This window comes from Heliangelus exortis, chromosome 9 (genome assembly GCF_036169615.1).
Source record: "Heliangelus exortis chromosome 9, bHelExo1.hap1, whole genome shotgun sequence".
Taxonomy (NCBI): domain Eukaryota; kingdom Metazoa; phylum Chordata; class Aves; order Apodiformes; family Trochilidae; genus Heliangelus; species Heliangelus exortis.
In genome coordinates this window covers 9,372,334-9,394,406 of record NC_092430.1, presented here as the reverse complement: position 1 = coordinate 9,394,406, position 22,073 = coordinate 9,372,334, and the positions used below count along the sequence as shown (strand labels likewise).

At 48.0% G+C, this 22,073-nt stretch overlaps 1 protein-coding gene across 2 annotated transcripts; it reads left to right on the top strand.

Moving 5' to 3' along the window:
* Positions 1 to 1,775: 1,775 nt before the first annotated feature.
* C9H3orf70 (chromosome 9 C3orf70 homolog) lies at positions 1,776 to 19,714 on the top strand. Of its 2 annotated transcripts, XM_071752001.1 has the most exons (3): positions 1,776 to 2,097; positions 18,741 to 19,336; positions 19,585 to 19,714. In XM_071752001.1, the coding sequence occupies exons 1-2, from the start codon at positions 1,926 to 1,928 to the stop codon at positions 19,295 to 19,297; spliced, it is 729 nt and encodes a 242-aa protein (XP_071608102.1). In that variant the 5' UTR covers positions 1,776 to 1,925; the 3' UTR covers positions 19,298 to 19,336; positions 19,585 to 19,714. The 2 variants fall into 2 exon arrangements, with proteins under 2 accessions (XP_071608102.1, XP_071608101.1); XM_071752000.1 differs by lacking the exon at positions 19,585 to 19,714 and having other exon boundaries at positions 18,741 to 19,563.
* Positions 19,715 to 22,073: the final 2,359 nt, after the last annotated feature.

The following is a 22,073-nucleotide window of genomic DNA, read 5'->3' as shown; positions in this document are numbered from 1 at the left end:
TCGCCTTACAGCTTGCTAAGAAGAGCTGTCCTGCAGTGCATCTCCGAATTGGGCTGGCCGCTTGAGCCTCATCAGAAGCACCTACACCCGTTTCTGTAACCCACAGCTTACATCCCTTCACTTTGTTTCAACAGAAAGCAAACGAGCTTCCAGCCCAGGCTGGGTCTGAGTGCAGCCCTGGAGGTGAAACAGCGGTGGAGAGGAAAGGCTTCTCACTAGCAGGAAAAAGAGGCACTTCTTGGGCTGGGGGTCTCATGGGAGCTGAGTTGCAGCCCCTGTTTGCTGCTGGCGGGCTCCAGGGAACAGGAGGACAACAAGACAGGGTCAAAGAAGCACCTGATTTTGCAGTCAGTTTCTCCTCTGCTTGCAACCAGCTGAGCAAGGTCCCGAATGTTTACAGATTTCAGTGGGATTTTAGCAAAACAAAGGCAGGTACACGTCGACGAGTGATTCAGAAAACTCGTTTTCCAGCACAATTCACCCTGGAGGCATTTAAAACCTAAGGGCCTGTGGAGCTCCCTGAAACTCTCTGTTCTGCAGCTGTGACCCATAACTCGTTTTTACCCATAAAGCTGATTAAATGGACACACCTGCAGCTTGGTTGTTCTTAAGCTCTTTTTGTCGGCAAGAAGCAAAAATTCACTCAGCACATCTTCAGGAGAGTGTACAGCATGGGGTGGGGGGAACCTCTTGGGAATCTATCCCAAGGACAAACTCCAGAGGAGCTGCCTGGGAGTATTCTGGAGAACAACAAAAATGTGTAATTTTTGACTACTTCTGACAAAGAGCTATTGATTATTGGTGAGGCTCCATGAAAATGACCAGTTTCTTCTCTAAAAGAAAGCTGATCTCAGCTCTCTTAGTACTGAGCAGAGGGGCAATAAAAGCAGAATTTACTTCAAGCATGACAGGGAAACAAATCTACCACCACGCTTACAAAACCAAATAATGTAGCCACAGCTCAAGATAAATCCAAACTTTAACTTTGGCCTAAAGATATGAGTGCTGGCAAACAGTAATCACTTTCATAGCATTATTAACCAGAAGAAAACCTACTGCTGATAGTTTTACAAAACAGAAGACAAAGTTCATCAGCATCTTTAAAACGCCTGCGTGCTCAGAAAGAAGCAGTTTTGCCTGGTGAGAGCAAACTAAGAATAAGCAGCTTGAGGACGTAAGCACTAAACAAGAACTGCGTGCACAACACTGGAGGAAGCTCAGGCTCCCGCTCCACCGCTTTTGGCACTGCTGGGATGATCTGTGCCCACGTCTCATCGAACACCCAAGAGCCACACGCTTGGAGCGCCCCAAATCAGCTCATGGGTCCTGCTTGCCTCCTCCTCACACTCAATGGAGTGCAAGGGACGCAAGGATGCCTGGACCTTCTTTTACAAGCCGGGCGGGCTTAGAGAGGGGTTCTGCAGGCCCAGCCACGGCAGCACCAAGAGCAGGGTCCCGCTGGCACCGCTTGTGGCCGCGCTGGCTTAGCCAGGAGCACCAACTGACCGCGCACCCACGCGTGCCGCTACACGGTGCCTTTCAACCTCGCGGCGGCTGTCCCAGAGCGGCTGCTGCCGAGGCAGTCCCGGCGGTCACCCAAGCCCCGGTACGCTTCCACCCCGCTCCCCGCAGCCGCTATGCCCCGGCGGCCCCGCCGGTGTTGAAGGGCGGGCGGGAGGAGGGGAGGGGGCACCGGCTGGGCCCTGCCCGGGGCGGGGCGGGGAGGAGCCCGTGGGCGGGCTGCCGGGCCCTGCCCGCCGAGCTGCCCCCCGCGGTGCTGGGCGGGCGGGCGGTCCCCGCTGCGGCTCGGCGCCTTCTCCTCCTCCTTCTCCTCCTCCTCCTCCGCCGCCGCCGCCACCATCACCACCACCTCCTCCTCCTCTCGGCCGCTGCGGTGCGGGGGCTGCGGGCGGAGCGGCGGCGCCATGAGCGGGGCGGCGGCGAAGAGCGAGAAGCTGGACGAGGCTCAGGCGCTGGCCCGCAGCTGTGCGGGCAGACCCGACTTCCAGCCCTGCGATGGGCTCTCCCTCTGCGCCACCCACAGCCACGGCCGCTGCTTCCGCCTCCACTGGTGCTGCCACCTGGGATGGTGCCACTGTGAGTGTCCGAGACGCTAACGGTCCCCGCGCGTGCCCGCCCCCTCAGCGCCCCGTCCCGTCCTGTCCCGTCCCGAACCGAACCACGGGCGGCCGGGAGGAGCCCGCCCCGGAGCTTGTCCCTGCCCAGGCGGTTCCTGGACAGCCCGGGGCTGAGGTGGGAGCCCCAGAAGTTTCGGGGTGGCGGGGCCATGGGAGCGGGGGGCGGCCGAGGGGTGAGGTGCTTTTGGGGGGCGGGCGGCCGCCTGAGCCTCTCGGTCGCGCCTGAGGAAGCCAAGAGCGGCTACTTCACTCGGCTCCTTTTTGCTGGCGTACGGTAAGGGCTTAAAATCTTTCAAGGTAACCGGTAACCGCTTCAGCGCCCGTGTAGCAGCAGATCGTTGCTGTTCCAAAACACGGCGTTGACCCAACTCTTCTCGAAAAGGCGACTTTGTAGAATCTGTATTAAGCACACTTGATGTGTATAATCATGGAGGCTGGGGTTGAAACCGTGGATGTCCAAACATAGTTTGATGAATAATTAATCGCATCGAGCCCTGAAGAGCAGGCTTGTCAAACGGCGTGTCGGTATGAGGTCAGGAAATGGTGATGGAGCTGTGTGCTTAGGTCGCGTTTCCTTTTGGAGATTTAAAAGCCTGGGTGGTCGGGGTTAAAGTTGGAGGCTCATGTGAGGGCTGCCTGGGGCTGCTGAAGGTGTCCCTTGCCTCCTGACATCCAGATCTTCATCCGTTGCCTTCTCTCCTTGTAGTTTCAGCTCCTGTGTGGATTCCCCTGCACGTGCGCTCTGCAGATTTTGCTGAACAGGGAAAAGGGCCTGCCTAAATATCCACCTTTTATTTAGATGAGAGCCTCTATTGGAACTAAACGCACATTTTAGGAATTTTGCTTTGATTTAGTATTCAGCAGAAATCTGTTCAGAACGGTGTTGTTTTTTTGTTTTTTTTTTTTTTTTCTCTGCACCCAGTGTGGCGGCACAACTGGCTGTAGAGGAAGGTGTCACAGTCACCTGCTGCACAGGGCAGGGCTATCTCACTGGCATTTCATTGATGCCACAAAGGTCCTCCAGCTAATGGCCTAGATATACTCTTCCAAAATTTCTATGGCTTCTGTTAGTTGCGCCTGGAATCAAGATGTATGAGCTTATAAGCACTCTGGAGAGCAGGATTGGAGCTCAAAATGGCATTTGTTAACTGGAGATGCCACCTGAAATCAGTTGGGCACGGTCCTGGAAAGGGAAAGCCAAGCACAGGGTTGGGAGGCACCTGAAGAAGTGACATTGTGGAGAAGGATGTGGGGATTAAGACGGATGTGTGCATCAGCAGCAGGAGGCCTGGTGGATAATCCAAAACCAGAATCTGAGCCTTCACTTGGGGATGCATTAACAGGAGCATTGCAAGTGTGCAATTTAATTAGTCTCTACAGCTCAGTAATGATGAAACCAGGCCGATGGGCTTCATTTGGAGCATTGCAATTTAAAAAGCTGTAGTAGGACTGGGGAGGTTCTGTAGGTGGTCACAGAGATCAGTTTACCAATTATGATTTACGAGGGGGGGCAAAAGCAAAGGGGTGGCTTGGGCTATAAAAGATTAATGGAGGAACAAGAGATGAGCTTTGCAAAGTGCCTTGCAAAGAAAAGTGTGTTCTGCTCCTTCTCCACACAGACTTGGAAGATAGCCAGTTATCACTTAGCTGCAACAAGGAAAGTTTAGGTTTAGATATCAGGAAACATTTCAACCAGGAACAGAAATGAAGCAAAGGAATGGGGTGCTTTGTAAGGGGAAGAATCCCGTTCCCTGAAGGCCTTTAGGAAAGGTTTAGACTGGTGTCTGAGGAGTGACAGAGAGCTGATTCCCTCTTGGAGGGACCACTTGAGATCCCATCCAACACTTTGCTTCCCTTCAGCAATCATGAGATTTAAAAGTAATCCTGTTTTTCACAACAAGTACAGACTTCCTTCTTAATTACCCCTTGACGGCTAAAAAACTTTGAGATACATTTGCCCCGTGAAACTGATTTTAAATGAAAGGAGTTACATACCTCATTTTCTTTTTTAATCTTCTGAAAGCCACGAAGAAGTTCGCTCCTTTCTTGCCCTCTTATTTCCTAATGCAAATTTCAGAGCTAAGGATCTCTTTGTATCCTGCTCTTGCAGAATGAGTTGAGTTGGACTTAAAAGGGGTAAGAACGAGGCCTATAATGGAAAATTGTACAGAGGTCAGAGAGTTAATTAAACAGTGTTGGGAGTTATCTTCCGTAAATGCAGTGCCATAATACTGACTTGGGAATCCTCAGAGGGTTCTTGAAAGTGGTTCTCTGTGACTCTTAAGAGCTGTTTTGAGGTACAGGAAGCTTTAGATGAATTAAAATGGCCTTGGAAGCATTATCTTCCATTGGTGTCCAAGGTCCCGGAGAATGTCAACTCAGTTAAAGTGCACTTACAGTGAAAAATGACAAAAACTCACCAGCGCTGCAATGAGTAGATTGTCTCCTCATGTGTATTCAGGATCACATCTGCTTATTTCCGTGACAGAAGCAATTTAGTGTTGCAGAGCCACTTGGCTATAGAAGTAATAATTGAGAAAGAACCCAGTCTGAATTCCCCAAAGCCATTTTTGTTGGCACGTTCTGATGTGAGCGGTACTTTAAGCGCTCTCTTTAACTCCAATGTGTCGCTGTCTGTGAAATGGCAATAATAGCTGGCAGGCGGGATCACAGGGACTGTTCAGTGTATCCAGACAGCTCCGAAGGACCTCAAGTGCTGTGGGTATCTGTACACTTCTGCATCTAAGCTTGGAAGTTTGGGCTTGGACGGGTGCCGGTTTCCCTGTAAGACAGGAGGTCGTTCTCTAACGTGCCCCTGTGCCTCGAGTCCTCTGAACCCAACTAGAATCTCCCTGAGCAGGCACACACAAAATGTGCAGGGTCAGTGGGTTTGGGGAGGCTGCAGACAGGAGGGCTGGAAAGGCACCTGGGGCATCTGGAGGAGCGGGCAGTGCCTTGGAGCCTGCTGCAGTAAATGTTGTCTACAACAGCTCTTCCCCTGGGTGCTGCCTGACAGTCGTGTGCCTGACAGCTCCTGCCTCCACGTGGAAATGGGTTGAGGGCTCAAGGCTTCAGAGCCCTCTCCTCTTTAGGGAGGAAACTGTTAGCCCAGGAGGTGTTTCGAATTCAGCCCCTCCTTTTGTCCCGGTACCCATCTCTCCTGCTGCACTGCGCTCTTTCAGTTCATCCCTGCATACGTTCCCCTTGCCAGGGTGACAGCCTGCCTCCCCTCCCCTCTGACAGCCTTGTGGGATTCTGTTCATTATACGTAGGTTGAGAGCCTTAAATTACTCAGATGAACTTTTTCCAGAGGCAGAGAGGCAGAGGCAGGTCTGCAGCAGGTACCCACCTTCCTTTCCTCACTTCTGGCTTTCCCCTGTGGCTCTCATTTGCAGCGATGCTGGCTGTGGGGTGCTACCTGCTTCTGTCAGAACGGATCAGAACATCGGGTTACATCTGTCCTGACAGCTGGGCTTCGACTGTGATTTACTAATTTTACTTCTGAAGAATTAGCTTACCAGAGAAAGCATCGCACTTGATACAAGATTGCCTTCATTCCCCAACAGTAAAAAAATTGGATACTCTGTTGCAACTCAGTTCATTTTTTAAATCCGAATAGCTCATGCTATGTTAAACACCTTACAAAACTCTCAGTAAGTTATGTTGCAGTTATCAAAAATACACCACAAGTACCAAAATACTCTACAAATTCCACAGTACTCTTTTCCACATCAGTTGTATCAATACAGAGGAACTGTCCTACAAAGGCTTGTATTAGCCTTTCTAGGTTTTATTTTTTTGCCCCAGTGCAGCACCAAGAAAGCAGGCTGGTAGTTACTTAAAGCTTCTTGCATATCTTATCTTGAGAAAATGATGTGCATGTAAATTTCAGTTCCACTGCTTTTGCCAGATTCAGCTGTTTGGAATATTTATAAGAAAGCAAAGGGTGCACAGGTGAAAGCCCTGAAACCTCCTCTGGGGGGTCAGAAAGGAAAGGCAGTTGCTAGGCTCAGAGAGGTACAAGGATTGCGGTGGCAGCACAGGTTTTAAAAAATACAAATGCTCCCCCACCCTTGCACTTTGTAACACTCACAGGTGTGCCTTCAAATAGCTTCCTGCTCCCTGGGGTGCATCACGTAATTCTGGAACTGTTACTCGAGTTTGGATCCTGTCTTGGCATTTTCTGCGTGAGGTCTGTCAGGCTTGGCAGGAAAACTGAGACACTGCCATTCCTCAGCCAAGAGGAGAAAAATGGGTTCACAGGATGGGTGGCACTCCACGAAGGGTGTGTGTTTGCCGGGTGTTTTGGGGGAGAAGGACTTCTCTGATTTTGCTGTGCCAACACATACTCTGGGGATGCAGAATCAGAGTGTACTGAGATTTCTTGTGCATCTTCCTGATGAACAGGGAGACCAGGGTTTCTTTTTGCTCTTGGAGCAAGCTCCATTGCTTCTCACTGTGGCTGTTTCGGGGAAGCCTGCAGGTCCCTGGAGGTGGAGCAGCCAGTCAGTTTTGTACCTGCAGTTGCTCTCTTGAGCCATGAGGGTTGATCGTCCATCTCCCACAGGGACTGCCAGGGAATGAAGCCAATCAGTGCTGTCACAGCACCCGTGGGTGCACTGCAGATATTTGTTTCTTGCGTTTCTCTACTTGAAATACTCGGTTAGATTTTGTAACATTTTTGAACACAAACATTCTGTCCCGCAAGACTGGTGAAAGCTCTCTGCTGAGGCCAGCCTTGGTGAGACCTCCTCCGGAGAGAAAGATCCTGTGTGTGCTGCATCTCATCTCCTGCCTGTCCCCTGGTAGTGTACACACACCCCTGGCCCCGTGCTCTGCCTGCTGGCATTTCCCCTGCCACACAGCAATGTGTGCAGCATAGAAGTGGCTCTGTGCACACAAGGAGCATTTCTGTGGTGTCTCTCCTCCCACTTCTTGAATGGCAGAAGCTATCAGCAGTGGCCTTGACAATCTTTGAAGCCCGTGTAACTATTCAGACCCCAGTCTGCCTGTGAGAACCATAAGTGGGGAATCAGCAAGGCAGCTCTTTTTTTCCAGTAACAGAGCACTGGTAAGCAAGATAAATGTTTACTGAAGGTGTTCAAGTGCACCGTGACAGAGCTTGGGCTTCTAAAGAGGATCTGTGTCTGCTTGCCAGCCTGTTTCTGCTGATCCATCCATGCTGGGGAAGTGGCTACAGCCCTGGAAAGGGTTCCAAAGTAAGCTCTGGGTTGCTCTGATCTTCCAAAGCCTTGCTATTGTTGTGTTGGGGTTTTTGGCAATGGTGGCCATGAAACTGCCACATCTAGGAGAGAGTACACTGCTTTAAAGGTCTCTTCTTGAGTTAGCCTCTATCTGCAGGAGGTGATGGGAGACTGGAGACATCCAGGCATCAGTGATGGCAACTTCAGTTTTCAGCAGTGCTGTTCCACAGGGCAACACTGAATTGTGAGGACTGATTTGTTAGATAAACACAAGAAGGGAGTTGTAACTCAGGTTTTAAATCCTGAGACTGAATATTTGGAGTGGCTCATATGTTTCTCTCTGTAGAAAATTCTGTCTAAAAAGGAATGGAGCAGTGGAGCTAGGAACTCTGGGGCTGGATGTTCTTGGAAAACACAGCTTCTCTTGGTGGGACAATGATCCTAGGAGAAATAGACATTTTTTGTTTGCTTTTGCTGTGAAAAGATCTTGAACATCCATCCAGTTGAAGTCCATGTATCTGGACAAAATGTTAGTGCGGAAGCAAGGCATTACCCTGCATACCAGGCAGGAGCTGCAAAGAGGTGGATTTTTCAGCTTGTAATGGGAAAATACTTTTAATGAGGATTTGCTGCCTGTGGCTATGTAAGGTCTCCTCTTCACCCGTATTTCGAAGAGCTGAGCTATTCTAGCTTCATTTCACTAAGCTGTACACAATAAACAAAATAATGTCAGCTTAATATATTCTGAGGTGTGATTCTCAGGGAAAACACCCACCAGTTTTTATGGGAGCACCGTTCTGGACTGGGATTGCATTTTGTTGCTCTGGTTTTAGTTGTAATCCACAAATCACAGTGTGAATGTGCTGTTGCTGCTGTGTCTCAGAAAGAGAGCCCATGTGTAGATTCATCAAACCCTGTGGGAGCATCAGTGCCTTTGCAGGAACCTGCTGGCATTAATTTTGAAATCCTTACTAGAATGCAGTTATATTTACAGACGTGTTCTATTATTACCATTATCAACAACCCCTCTGACACCATTTAATAGACCACAGGAAAAGCTTTGGATTCCTGTTACTCACTGTCAGGAGATCTTGTAGGACTCTTGTATGCCTTGTACAGGACTGAACAGAAATCACTGTGTTCATTCTCTAGAAGTCCTGAAAAAAAAGAGGTCTTGTGTACCAAACCACTTTCTGCCAGCCAGAAACTCTTCTTTGTGAGGCATGACAATGAGGCTGTTTCATAATCTGTCCATCCATCTGAAGAATGTGATTTGCAAAGAATTATGTCTGCTTGCCCAAAAATCAGTGATCTACTGGAACAAGCTTCTGCGATTTGCAGATAAATCACACTTCTGCTCTGTACCTGCTTGAAGGGTTTTCATGCTGGTTTTGTGAAGCCTGCTGAGGACCAGCCTGAAATGGGGAGGCAGTAGGTGGTTCCTACAGGAAACAAGTACTTCCCAAGGGTTCATTAATGTTTTGTCCAGTCAGCTTTTGGCACAGATGGCTCTGAATTCACTTCTAAAAGGCTTTGTAGTGAAGGCTGAGTTCTGCTCCTGCTCAGAGGTCTTCACTCTGATGAAAGGCTTCAGGCACTTTTCTCAATGCAGATGAACAGCTCAAAGATAAAATCTGCCCTGAAGTACCCTGGCCTCTGCCAGTGAGGAAATCCGTTTTCCTGTTTGATTTTCTGGGTGTTTCTACTCAGAGAATGTTCTTACTCAGCTCCAGGACAAGAGGAAATTCGTTCAAGTTGCACCAGGGGAGGTTCAGATTGGATATTAGGAAAAATTTCTTCAGTGAAAGAGCGATAAAGCATTGGAATGGGCTGCCCAGGGAGGTGTTGGAGTTGTTATCCCTGGAGGTGTTCAAACTTGGAGGTAAATGTGGTGCTTTGGGAGATGATTTAGTGGTTAAGGTGGTTTAGGACTGACAGTTGGACTCGATGATCTTGAAGGTCCTTTCCAATCACGATGATTCTGTGAGTCCATGATTCTTACTCCCAGTGTCTAAATGCACAACTGTGTGGCTGCAGGGCCTTCTGATACACCACCCTAACTTTTGGGGTGTCTTAAATGGCAGCCCACAGTCATATCCCTGGCTGACAAACCAAGCTATGAGGATTGTCATCTCTGTGCTTGCCATCCTGTGGGTCTGCAGAGCTGACTTTCCATTTGACCAATGATGCCTGACATATTCAGGACTCACTTCAAGCCTTGGGAACTTCTGCACATTGAAAAGGCTGTAGCAGAATTTTTTGTTTCTCTAAAGGATAAAAAGCAAAAGGCTCTACTTGCAAACATTGTAGGCTAATCCAGAAGGATAGCTGTGCCTGTGTGGGCTGAGCTGTTGGTGGATGGCACAAGCTCATACTAATGTAAAAAGGTGGTTGATAGTAGATTGGATTCCAGGTAGCTCATATATATATGTATATATATGTAGCTATAGGTAACTGCCTATAAAGCGACCCTTTTTTAGTCTGTTGTGGGTTTTATCCCAGCATCTACATTAATTTATCCACAAGATACAGAGTCTGTTTTCATAATGGCTTTGATCCTTCCACTAATCAATTTTTATATAGTGACTGATCACGGAATTCAAGAAGTGCAGTTGGTGCAATTTAGAGATGTTTTTGCCAATAGTTGAGTATGTTCACATACATGGAAGTCAGAAACCTTCTGGGAAAGTAAAATCTGATTGCTTGGCAACTGGGCCATATCTTTAATACACCCATACTTTAATTTAGGCAATGTAACAGTTGGAATTTATATATAACCTATACTGTAAAACAATTTCAACGAGAGGCACACATTTGTATTCTTGTTCTCACTGGTGACTGTGGAGCTTGAGGGCTCACACCTGTGCTCTCAAAACTGCTGGTTTTGCTTTTGTACTTGCTCCCAGCCCTGAAACATTCTCCCTGCCATGCCCAGAGAGAGCATGCTCTGCTCTCATCCCTCTCCCTGCTCCATGTGTGATGCTGGTGCTGGAGCAGAGCTGCAGCTGTTTCAGGCAGGGTGCTTGGCTGCTTCACGCTGTTTGTGATGTTTGGATTCCAGTGCTTTGCTGATCCTGAGCCACATTCCCAGCGTTTGTGCTCACTCACAAGTGCCACATGTCCCTGGTGAAAGTTTTGGAAGGCCATCAGGTGTGCCAGGGTGGACTGATCAGCTCTTGCAGTCTTCTACAGTCCGCCAGGATGAGCCCATCTGCAGGCAGGACAGGCAAAAGAAGGCACTCACCTTTCTCTTTGTTTCTCCTACCCTGTGCCACTAGACTTCAGCATTTCCCAGGTGCTGCTGTGGGATCTTGGCTCTCTTGGTGTGAAACCGGGAGCTATGCTTTTACCTCTCTGGAAGCATTCACTTATCCTGCCTCAGCAGCAAGTGCTGAGTTTGCTCCCACCTGCATCATCCAGCTGCTCTAAGCTGTTTGCCCACAGTGGCACTGTGTGGCCCAATGGCCCATTCCCAGGGGAGTACCTGGTCTTTTATCTTTTCATGCAGAGCATTACTGGAGCCCACTCCCCTCCAAGGGAAGCAGTGGTACCCATACCTGCACACTGACATCTTTTAGGCATGAGCAGGGAAAGCATTCAGTGCTCCTTTCAATGCTCCAGAAATAGCTTCTGTAGGGGCTTGGCATCAAAACACAAAGATTGGTTTGAATGCAGTGAAGAGAAGCATGTGTAGAGGGCCACCAGAAGAAGCAGTAGGATGAGGGTTAAAAGAATGGCCTATATTGATAATAAGGAAGCTGTGCCCAGCAATGAAGTTGAGGAATGTGGTGTTTGTCAAGCCCAGAAGGCTCCTGCTCTGGTAGGGACCCTGCACAGGTGAGTTGTCAGCAGGGGACCCTGTACTCTTGACAAAAGGAAGGAGCAGCACAGGTACAACACATTCCATATTCCATTGTTTCTCCTGTCAGTCCCCCAGGCAAACAATAAAATGCATCTATTCCCAGCTACACAAACCAACCTTTCTCCCTTGGCTATCCATCTCCTCCTTCACCCCTGCCTTCTCAGACTCCTTACCTCCTCCCCAGTGGTGCAGGGGATGGCAAAATGGGAGTTGTGGTCAGTTCCTCACACGATGTCTCTGCTGCTCCTTCCTTCTCAGGGGAGAAGACTTCTCAGGCTTTATCCCTGCTCGAGCATGGGCTCCTCTCATGATCCTTTTTTGTATTAAAAAAAAAAAAAAGACAAAAGGGCATTAAAATACGAATTTGATGAAGAAATGAAGAAAACCTTTCTGATTTCCCTTCCCTCATTCTTGGTTTGCAGCAAATGGCTTACAGCTCATCAAATCCAGGGCTGTCCCGGTGGTCTCTGGCTGTGCAGCAGTGAGAACACCCCTACCCCTCCCTGACAGCAGAAGAGAACTGGCAGCTGTGCAGAGTTGCTGCTGGGGGAGCCACTGTAGAAACATCCTCAGCCCAGCTCTTTCCTGTGCTTGGATGAGGTCAGCAATGGGACAGATTTGTTACTGCCCTGTTTGTAGTGATACACTTCCCTTAGGTCAAAGCCTGCTCACATTTCCTGGGGTGTTTCCAGACCTCTAAGATCCTGTTCCATGGCTTCTTTTTCTTTTCTGATGGTGTTGGAGTAATTGGTGCTCCTCTGCAAAGCTGGTCTGGTTTTGGAGTCTCTTTTGTGGTCCCTTTTTGCACTTCTTGTCTATACATACACAATGGAAGTGTGCTGGATTCTCTGCTTTTCCAATCTTGGTGTTTTTCCAAAATTGTTTGGAAGAAACCCAGGGTGAAAATATCCCTCACATTAAGATGTTGTGTATCTTTATCTGTGAAACTTCTTCAACACTGACAAGTATTTTGGTCATGCTTCGTTATAGCCACCAATGACAGCTCAGCCCTATTGGAGCTTGTACTGGAAATCCAACAGCGCCTCAGAGTCCTGAAGTATTTGTCTTTTCTTCTAGTGGCTTATTCCACATCTCACATTCTTGACAGAGCACAAGGTGTTTAGCTAGATACAACGTGATGACTATTCCATATGATAGAACGAAATGGAAACTGGGTTAGCAGTGTTTTTTTTTTTCTTTTCTTGTGTGCCATCTGCAAATGTACTCCAGGTTTCTCCTTCCATTTGTTCTCACCCTTCTGCAAAAGCTATTACTGTGCACTAAGCAAAGTGTAATTTGAAGCTATTATCATCCTCAGTGAATATTTATGGTTAGGCCAGTCTGTTTGCAAAGGTTTGTTGTCTCAACCTTTGCATATAACCAGAGAGATGAGAAAGGCTGGAGGCAGTCACTGTGTGGGGAAGGAGCTGCTGGGTGGCAGTGTCAGCATCACGCTTTCAGGTGACCATTCTGCTCTGCTGAATGCTTCTGAAAAAAAAAAAGTGTAGTGGGTACCTCAAGCAGGCTGAGTGCCCTTCAATATACATCTCCAGCTTGCAGGCAGCAAGCATTGCTTTAGTCTGGAAAGGAGGAAAACCCTCTGTTTGCCCCAGCTTTCTGCTTTGTCAGTGGTGAAACAACGCCCAGTGCCCGCCCATGCATGGTTTGGGGCTTGTGGCAGGATGGCCTTCCCTGGCAGAGCTGTCTGCCACCTGTGCCACCCACCACCCTGGGGATCTCAGAAACCCATCTGGGTGTTTGACAGTTTATATGTTGTCCTTGGGCTACTGCACCAATCCAGGCAGCAGCACACTGCTTGGAGCTGTCATCACCTGCAAGACATCTTCATTTAGACATCAGAGGGGTTGTGGGTCCAGTCAGCTTTCTGTAAGAGACAGACAGACGTGTCTTTTCTGCCACACTGGTGAGAGACGAAGCAAGTCCCACTGGGAGAATGCTTGGTAGTTCTCCATCTTTTGCTGTGAAGAAAGGCAGTGGTGAGAATCTCCAAGGTTTCCCCACACAGAGAGATGTGGAAAAGCCCTCGTGTTGTGAACTCTCCACAGAGTAATGCAGAATCCCTCCAAGCTGACACTGTCTCCTGCTACACATGCATTATGAGTACTGCTACACTTGCTTTGCCTCCACTCCCTCAAAGCTGTGCAGTCTTTAATTAGAATTATCTTTTTTTTATGTTCTTCAGAGTGGGATCGGTTTTTCTCCCTTGTAAGCTGATTTTTGTTTTGGCAGGGCTGTGTGTGAAAAAAAAGAGTCTTGCATGGCTGGAGTGAGAATCCCATCTGACTTTGCAACCAAAGATGACTGTTGCTGTCACACAGATGTAGTTCACAAACGAGTCACCAACACAGGAGCAGCAGCAGCTCTCTGCTGTTAAACCATGGACACCCACTGCACACACAGCCTACTCAGAGGGAATGCACGGCTGCCTAAGTACCAGCTCAGGTGCTTTGCCCTAGTGTTGAGATCACTGCCTCAGCCTCTCAGAATCCTACCCCATGGCCAGAAGCACAGGGACCACCTGGAAGCTCTGAGCTGGTTCTCCCAGCACATCTTGGCTGGGTGCTTTCACCACGAGCCCTCAGCCTGGGAGTTAAACACAGCCAGGGCATGGTTTAACATTTTACCATTTCAGCTCTTCCTTAACCTTGCTGGTTTTTGGAGAGCAGATGAGCTGGCAGATTGGAGGGTGTAGAAATCTTTGCCCAAGCAGCCGCAGGGGGGGGAAGAACACACTTGAAAAAAAGCTTTTATGTTTCAGTTAAAAGATGTCTGGGTGCCTTGCATGCAAACAAGTAACACGCAGTATGCATCACTGACTGAGGCTCACACACAATTCCAACCCAAGCCATCCTGTGGTTCGCAGCTGAAGCATCACAACGATCTTCTGTTATTTTCTGAAGTACATTGTTGTTGCTTATTAGGAAAGAAAAATTATTCAAGGTAGCATTTTGAGAGGGTAAAACTTCAGAATTTCTTATGAGAAACTCACTGCTGAAAGATGGATTTATTACTTTTTTTAATATGCTCAGCATATTAACAACACAATAATGAGTGGCAGAGGTAAACTAGAATGCTGAGATGAAGAGAAGCGGAGGATACAACGTTTAAGAAGCACCCCTACTTATTTCATGGTTAAGTTGTTTCTGTACTAGCCACAGAAATTCCTGCTGTGTCTGCTTGGTGAGGATGAATGCAGACTTCTCAATTACCAAAAAAACCAAGGAAAAAAAAAAAAAAAAAGACCTCATGGCTTCCTTCTAAAGGCTTGCATTTGTTTTTTGTAAGCAGCAGACAACTATAATATAGCTTCCAATAAATCAACCACACAGTTCCAGTAATCAGTGGCACAAACAGACTTCTTACATATATATTATATGGAAGAGTGAGTCTACTTTGGGGGATAAAACATTTTTCCAAGTTGCATGAGTTTGCTCAAGGTCTGCAGGTGATGATAGAGTTCTCTGCTTTGTTGGGTTCTGCCTTAACCTGCTGGCAGGTGGCACGGGAGGCATGGAGCCAAGGCTTTGGGGAGCAGCATGCATCCGATTTGGCAAGGAAAAAAATCATATTTCCGTGCACAGAGAGGCAGGGGATGAGTGCTGGCCAGTACTTACCCCCGCAGATGTGTTTGCAGTAGTCATTTTGCAGTTGAGTACGGGCTCCTCTTTGTGCTAAGTCTCTGAAGCATTTGGTTTTTAGGCTTCCTCAAGAGTCAGCTGAATAATGAAGAAACGGGAAACGAATCAGTCTGTTGAGCTGTGCACAAACCCCTGGGCCTGTGACCAGCCAAAGAGGGGCAGGGTGTGGAGGGTAAGGCAGCACAAAGTGTAGGTACTGGTGCAGGCTTTTAGTCAAGTGTAGCCTACATACCTGCTCCTGGAATCTCTCATTGTCTCACATTCCATCATATTGTCAGCATATGGCTGTCATGGATAATTGAGACTCATCATGAAAATAATTTTGGCAGAGCCTCATTTCACACATTTTTAAAAAGCCAGGAGAGGAGCAGGCTCTTGTTTTCCCTCAGCCCTTTTTGCCAGGGTGGTGAACTGCCACGCTTCCCTTAGCAGCTGGTGCAGTGAGATTCCCAGCTGTCTGCAAATCCAGCAACCTGCTTTGCACAGAGTTTGATTTTTGGACAAAACCCACAGTGTTTGTCACGTGCAGTATTTTTCCTGCACTGAATTACTGCCTTCCGCATAGGCAGTGGTGGCAAGTGACCCAGGAAACAACTTGCACTGCAGTGTCTAGTCTGGCATCTGTATTTGTGCAAAACACTGTAATTTACAGGAGCATTCATCACCGCAGCTCAATTGCAGAGTTCTTCAACAGACTTGGTTGGAATAAATAGGCAATAAATTACATGCTAGAATATTAAGAGGAACGTATCAGAATAGGTGCTGAAAATACTACTTTAGCAGAGACTCTTGTCTGCTGTTTCAAGTCAGCAAAAAAATAAAATTTCTGCTGTTTATTTCAAGTGGGAGTTGGAGCAAACCACAATGGTAAGAGAACTTGGGGACTTGTGCTTTTGGGGTAATTCTCTGTGAAAAAGACAATCCTTGTGAATCCTGCAAGCTGCAGTGGGGAGGTGCAAGCTTGTTTTTCAATTTCTGCATGTATTTTTCATAGGATGCATCACGGCTGGTGCACTTCTGTGCATTATGTAGGGTTAGGAGCTGTAAACAAGACCAGAGCCACAGCTTTGTCCATGATTCAGTCTGTCAGGCCCAGCTGTGAGCACCACCACCCCTTCAAGTGGGTCTAAACCAACCAAACTTGGCCCTGTAACTTAACAATTTTGTATTAGAATTCTAAAGAAATGTCAAAATCATTTTATGTAGGGATTCTCTCTTTTTCTATTGGACAAGTCCTGCTCTGACGTGACAGTGCTTGTCCTTGGATCTTGAGGAAACAGCTTTGGTCACTATAAGGTCACACAAGTGGATCCAAAATCCTCTGTGAGCAGAATAGCTGTTCTACCCTAAACTTAGTGCCAGGAGGGCAGTTTTTAAACATGCAGGGAAGTACCACATGCTGCTGCAGTGGCAGAACAACCAACTGAGCTCCTGGGTAACATCTCATCTCCCCCCTCCAAAGCTTTTTAAAAAAAGAACAAAAACCAAAACACATCTTTGTTCCCTTCATTGTCCATAACCACCTTGGCTTAAATCCCCTGCTTTTTCTCTCCCAGTGCTCCTCAGCCAGCCCATCTGCCAGCACATGGTGGCTATTTAAAAGGGAAAAATATAGTCCCATTGTGCATTTACTTTTTTTCTTGATCCCAGTCTTGATTTTCTTGATTACAGTCTTCACCAGGGCCATCACTAGACTCAGCAAATAGAGGTGGCATGAAATTGAGAGAGTAGAATTATTTTTTTCATTAGTATCTGTTTTTTGTCATTAGTTGTCAATAGGATTATATGAACCCCAGACAGAAGCACCCCAAATTCTGGATAAATACAGATTTGGGGTTGATCCCATGCAGGCTGCATTTTAGTTTCCATGAGCTGAATTTGATCAGATGCTATTCCACCCAGCAGCATGCTAATTGGTCATCTGGTTGTGTTGCTCTGTGAGACAGGAGCATATTTAATGTTCACTAATTAGCAAAAAAGATTTCTGGAGAGCAGCGGCTGGCAGGAAGCTGCAGGGGCTGCTGCTGGTACAGCAGGTTGTGAAGGTAAGGGCTGCCCACCTGCCCCAGAGAGCTCCCCAGAGCAGCTGTGACAGCAAGATCAGAAAAATGCCCGAGAGGCCCCATCCCCCAGTGACTGCTGGAACCAAAGTGTCCAGGCTGCTACTCCAAAGAGCACCAGAGGAGGAAGAGCTCTGCTCTGCCTTGGGTCAGAGTATTCAGTTGTTTGATGCTAGTTAAAAAGTAGATGATGGTACACTAAGAAGAAGGCAAGAGGAGAGGATGTCTGTTAACAATTACCATTTCATTGGAAAAAAAAAAAAAAAAGTGCTTGATGAGGTGTTTTGGTCAGATCCCGTCACAAGATGTTCTTTCTCCCTGCCCACTCACCTCTGTCATCTGGCTGGCTGGATTCTTCTCTCCCATGGCACAAGAGGGGTGGGATTTTCTCTCCTTTGTGGCTGCTATTCATTTCTCCAAGCCCACTTGCTGTGTTTGCTTGCCTCTCGTCACCCCTTTCCCACACTACAGCAGTCCCAGAGCTCTTCCTTTCTCCCTCCATGGTCTTTGCTCTCTTCTCCCCATCCCTTGGTTGCCACCACAGCTGGGAAAGTTTCCCAGGCTGAGGATGGGACTTTTGACTGCAGAGAGACATGGAGGGGGAGCCAGCCCTTCCCCTGGGAGAGGAAGCCCCGCTCTCCTGCTGCTGTCCCAGGCCATGCCCAGCCACCCTGAGCAGAAACACAGTCACTGCTCTGATTTTCCAAAGGAAGATGGAATTCAGGGGAGAAAGGCTGAACCTACCTCTGAGCCAGAGGCACAAACACCTGGCAGATCTCAGCACAGTTGGATTGATGAATGCAGTGAGACTTTGGTGGCTTTCTGCTCCTTACCTGGAGAGCTTCAAGCATCAAACCCCTCCCCTTCAGTGCTTTGATACTTGTGCCTTTGCAACTTGTGCATCAAAAGTCTTCTGTGAGCCCTGTTACTTGCAAGGCTGCTGGAAATTGCTGCTTTCAGAGTGTGTGACTCCCTAAGGAGACAGAAGTCTTTCAGAGGCTTCATGCAAATAAAATGCAGCATTTTACAGTCTTAGGCGTAGCCTCGGGTTTCTCAGTTTTTTTAACAAACTCCTGATTTTATGCTCTATTATTTATTTATTTTAGCAAAGATTTTCAGTTCACACTTGGTTCGGCTCTATATAACCAACATAATCCTATTTTCTTACTACTTAACCAGATAATCAAGATGCCAAAAGCATTTCTATGGATTGGGAATTCCTTTATTTTCTGCCTTTAAATTCTAACTGCAGTCATGTATGAATCTCTGGTTTATAATACAGGAAAATGAGATTTCATACCCAGAAAAAAAAAGAACAAGGAAAGGCAAGCAGTGAGAGTCATTGTATTTTATAACACTACTACTAATAAAACAACAAAACAATCAACAGTACAATTTAGATCATTGTAGAAAAGATGTAAGCTAGAACTGCTCTGAGTTCAGTGGGAAGAAAAAGGCACCTTGTCAGTTTTCATTCCTCTAGAGCGGGGTGTGGGCAGACTTGCTGCCTGTCCCACTTGTTAGCTACAGAGCTCTGCCCCGGAGTTAAATTTTCTAGAGTTAGGGACATCCTACAGATTTTGAGGCAGGGACAGGGCAAGGAGCAGAGCTGAGGTCAGGAAGGTTTTGCTTACCTGCAGCAACAAACCTCAGTGAATCCCTCCTGGGAGAGGACTCACCACCCACTGCAAGTGGAGTGGGTGCTGGTGGGAGGGATGTCTGGTTAGAAACAACAGGCAAGGGTGAGCAGCACAGCGTTGTTGTGTTCCTGAGGCAAAGATCACCAGCTTTAAACCCCCTTTTCTGTTTCCCCACAGGTAAATATGTCTATCAGCCCATGACACCCGTAGAGCAGCTGCCCAGCACAGAAATACCCATCCGCCCTCGGGAGTCACCAAACACCATCCAGATCTCCGTTTCGCTCACCGAACACTTTCTGAAGTTTGCTCCTGTCTTCCAGCCCCCCCTGCCCCCCGACTCCCCCCAGTTCTGCACCATCGCTGACCTCTTCATTGACAATTACCGTGTCAAATGCATCAATGGGAAGATGTGCTACGTGCAGAGGCAGCCACCCCCTGCCCCCCACAAGGTAAAGCCCGAGGAAGCCCCCGCCCGCAATGCCTTAATCACAAAAGAGAGCAATACACCAAAACCAGATCACTGCTCGTCCCCTTCCAGCTCCGAGGACTCCGGGATCAATGCGGTGGGGGTTCACTACGTGGAGTCGTGTGACGAGGACACGGAGGGGGTGGCTGAGCTGAGCTCAGAAGAAGATTACAGCCCAGACAGCAGCTGGGAACCAGATGAGTGTCCCCTCTTGTCACCCTCCCAGTGCGAAATGGAAGTGATCGAGACTATAGAAACCACTGTGTGATCCGACAAGCTGGTATCAGATCAGTCCAGTTCCCACTCAGTAATGTTGCTTTTGTAGTATCTATATTTTGTTTGGTTTTGTTTTTTTTTTTTCTCTGACAATCCCTTCTTTCCAGTGCACTTGCTATTTCAGATTCCTCATGGGAGTGTGATGATGGGACTTGGACTAGCAGCAGCCTGAGCAATTTTAACATATTCTCAGCCTGACCAGATCTTCCACGTCTGTACATAAGGTAGTGATAAATATTAAGACTTTTATACCTGAAATAGGCCCTTTTTTTGGTCCAGGTTACATCATATACTACTGCTCCCACGATGATGTGCCACTCAAGATGTTTCCATCCATGAGGCAGTGGGCCTTCAAAGCACAGAGGGCGAGCTGGTGCAGCACGCCTGTGAGCAGCAAAACCAAGTTGCCCTTATTCTTTCTCAAACAGTTAGAGGAGGCGAGGCAACAAGAGGCTCCTTCCCTGTCTGTCTGTCCTTGCGCGTTGTCCGTCCTCTTCTCTGGCGCTGGTGCCACCCTTCCCCAGGGCTGCTGGCATCACATCTCCGTGGTGGGTCGGTATGGCAGGCTAGAGAATGCACAAAGTGCCTCCAACTTTTCTCCAGGCTATGCACCCAGCATCTGCTGAGCTAGGTCAGGCTCTGAAGTCTCCTGAGAAGGCAACTGCTGCTCCAGAGGGGGATCGGTTGCCTGGAACCATCTGGCCCCTTTTCTCTACGTGGATCTCGGGAAGGGGATCTCTGGTTTCTGCAGCTGGGTAGGAGGGGGAGCAGGCAGAGCTGAAGCACAGCTGGTTAACCAGGACCATGCCAGACCAGGGTGTGAAATGATAGGTGAAGGAAGTGACTACCTCCAAACACACAAACCCGCCCGCGCCTTCGCCCGCTGCTTCCTCCTGTGCTGTTTGGTGCCGGACACGCGCGCTCAGGACCAAACGTTTGCCTGAATAACAACAACATTTCCAAACAACAAGTTTATCAGCCACACCACTGTGTCAGCAGAGCTCGGGGACAGCAGGAAGGTGCCGGGGTGGGGGGGGGCACACGGGCTCGTTAAAATACAGCCTAGGGTCAGCCCAGAGGGAAGAGGAGGCATTGGGTCCCACTCCCAGAGGCCCAGTTGAAGAGTGGGTTCTAACCAGGGCTTTCCTCAGAGCTGTCAGAGGGAGCTGTCTGTCTTGCTGGTGGGTTGGTTGCAGCCCTGCTTGACAAAACAAGAACGTCACTATCAGAAGATTTCCGTCAGCTTGAATCAGTTAGAGTCCTCAGTTAGTGTCCTCCACAGCACTACTGAATTTCTTTGTGTATTTGCTGTTTACTTTTACAAAAGTCATTAGTGAATAGAAGGCCGTATAAAAGTGTACAGTTTAGTGACTGGTACTAGATTATAGTCCATGTTATAGGATGGCTCATCTCCCACTGTATCCTGACAATGTATTACTAATTTTATACACTTTGTAATCAGTATCTTTAGGAAAACAACAGTGTGTGTAGGTGCACCTGGGTGTGTGCTAGGAGTTTACCATAAGTAGTTATGAAGTAACACTGTACTTTTTAGACTTAACACTTTCAGATACAAATTTAGGTTTTCTAGTTTTGATGACATACATAAAAGAGTGCAACGCTTGGTAAATGAGGAACTTGGGGCCATTGCATGAACAGATACATTGCCACAAGACACCTGAAAAAGATTGTTTTTTCTGAGGGCATTGAAACCAAGGCCGTAGTAAATCTAAATAGGGTTTATTGCTTGGGTTTTTTTTTAAGGGTGAGTTTGTCTTTCTTGATTAACCAAGGCTTCTAACAATGTTTTAGTGTCTTTTGACCATTCAGACACATTCCATAGGTAGAAAGAAGCATTATGTATAAACCTACAGCATTTACTCATATTTAATCTTTCAATTGTAATTGCAAATGGAGAGCTGAGAAAACTCAGCCTGGTCCCCCTGCTGCCTGAGCTTTCTTCCCAAGGGATGGGGTGGGATGGGCTGGCAGATACATCCTCCCAAGGCACAAGCAGCCACGGGGCCTCTCCCCATGCCAGGGTGCTCCTTGCCAGCTCAGGAGGGGTCCTCAGGACCCTCTGACCCAGCAGGAGCTCTCCTGGTTTGCAAGGGAGCAGGAGCCACCTCCTCCTGCTGTTGGGGGACAGGGGCTGTGAGCACAGGGAGATCCAGTTGGTTGTTTATGACCAGGACTTACCGTGAGCTCCAGTGGTCTTGCAGGCTCATATCACTGTCATCAGGATAGATTCTTTTTTAACTGTAAGTAATTAGCAATATTCACAAGCTGTGAGTGTCTCCTATCCAGGATTTGTTCAGATGTCTTAAGCACAATAAGCTGCCTCTTCCTCCTGTTGTACCTGTTAAACGTCTGTGGAGCAGCCTGGCCTAGGACAGGGATAGTTCTGGGAAGTGTTTCAGCAGCCAGCACAGGGGCAGGATTCTCACTGTGCTCCCTCACGTGCCCCCTCTCACACAGAGGCTCCTGCAGAGGGGGGGGTTCCTTTCTTTGCACAAACACTGGGGTAGATGCGCTGTACGAGACGCACCCTGGGCTCGCTGCTCCACTGTGCCAGGGAGAGGTCTGTATACTTCCTCTTTAATAAAATACTGAACAACTCAAGTCCTGCTTGGCCTAACTGTGCATTTTCCCTATTAGAGTGAAACATTCGGATCTCTCCAGCAAAGGAAGGGTCACTCACAGCTTCAGATGGCATCACCAAAACACCCCCCCTGTGTAATGTAATAACCAGGTGGAGCTCACCAGTC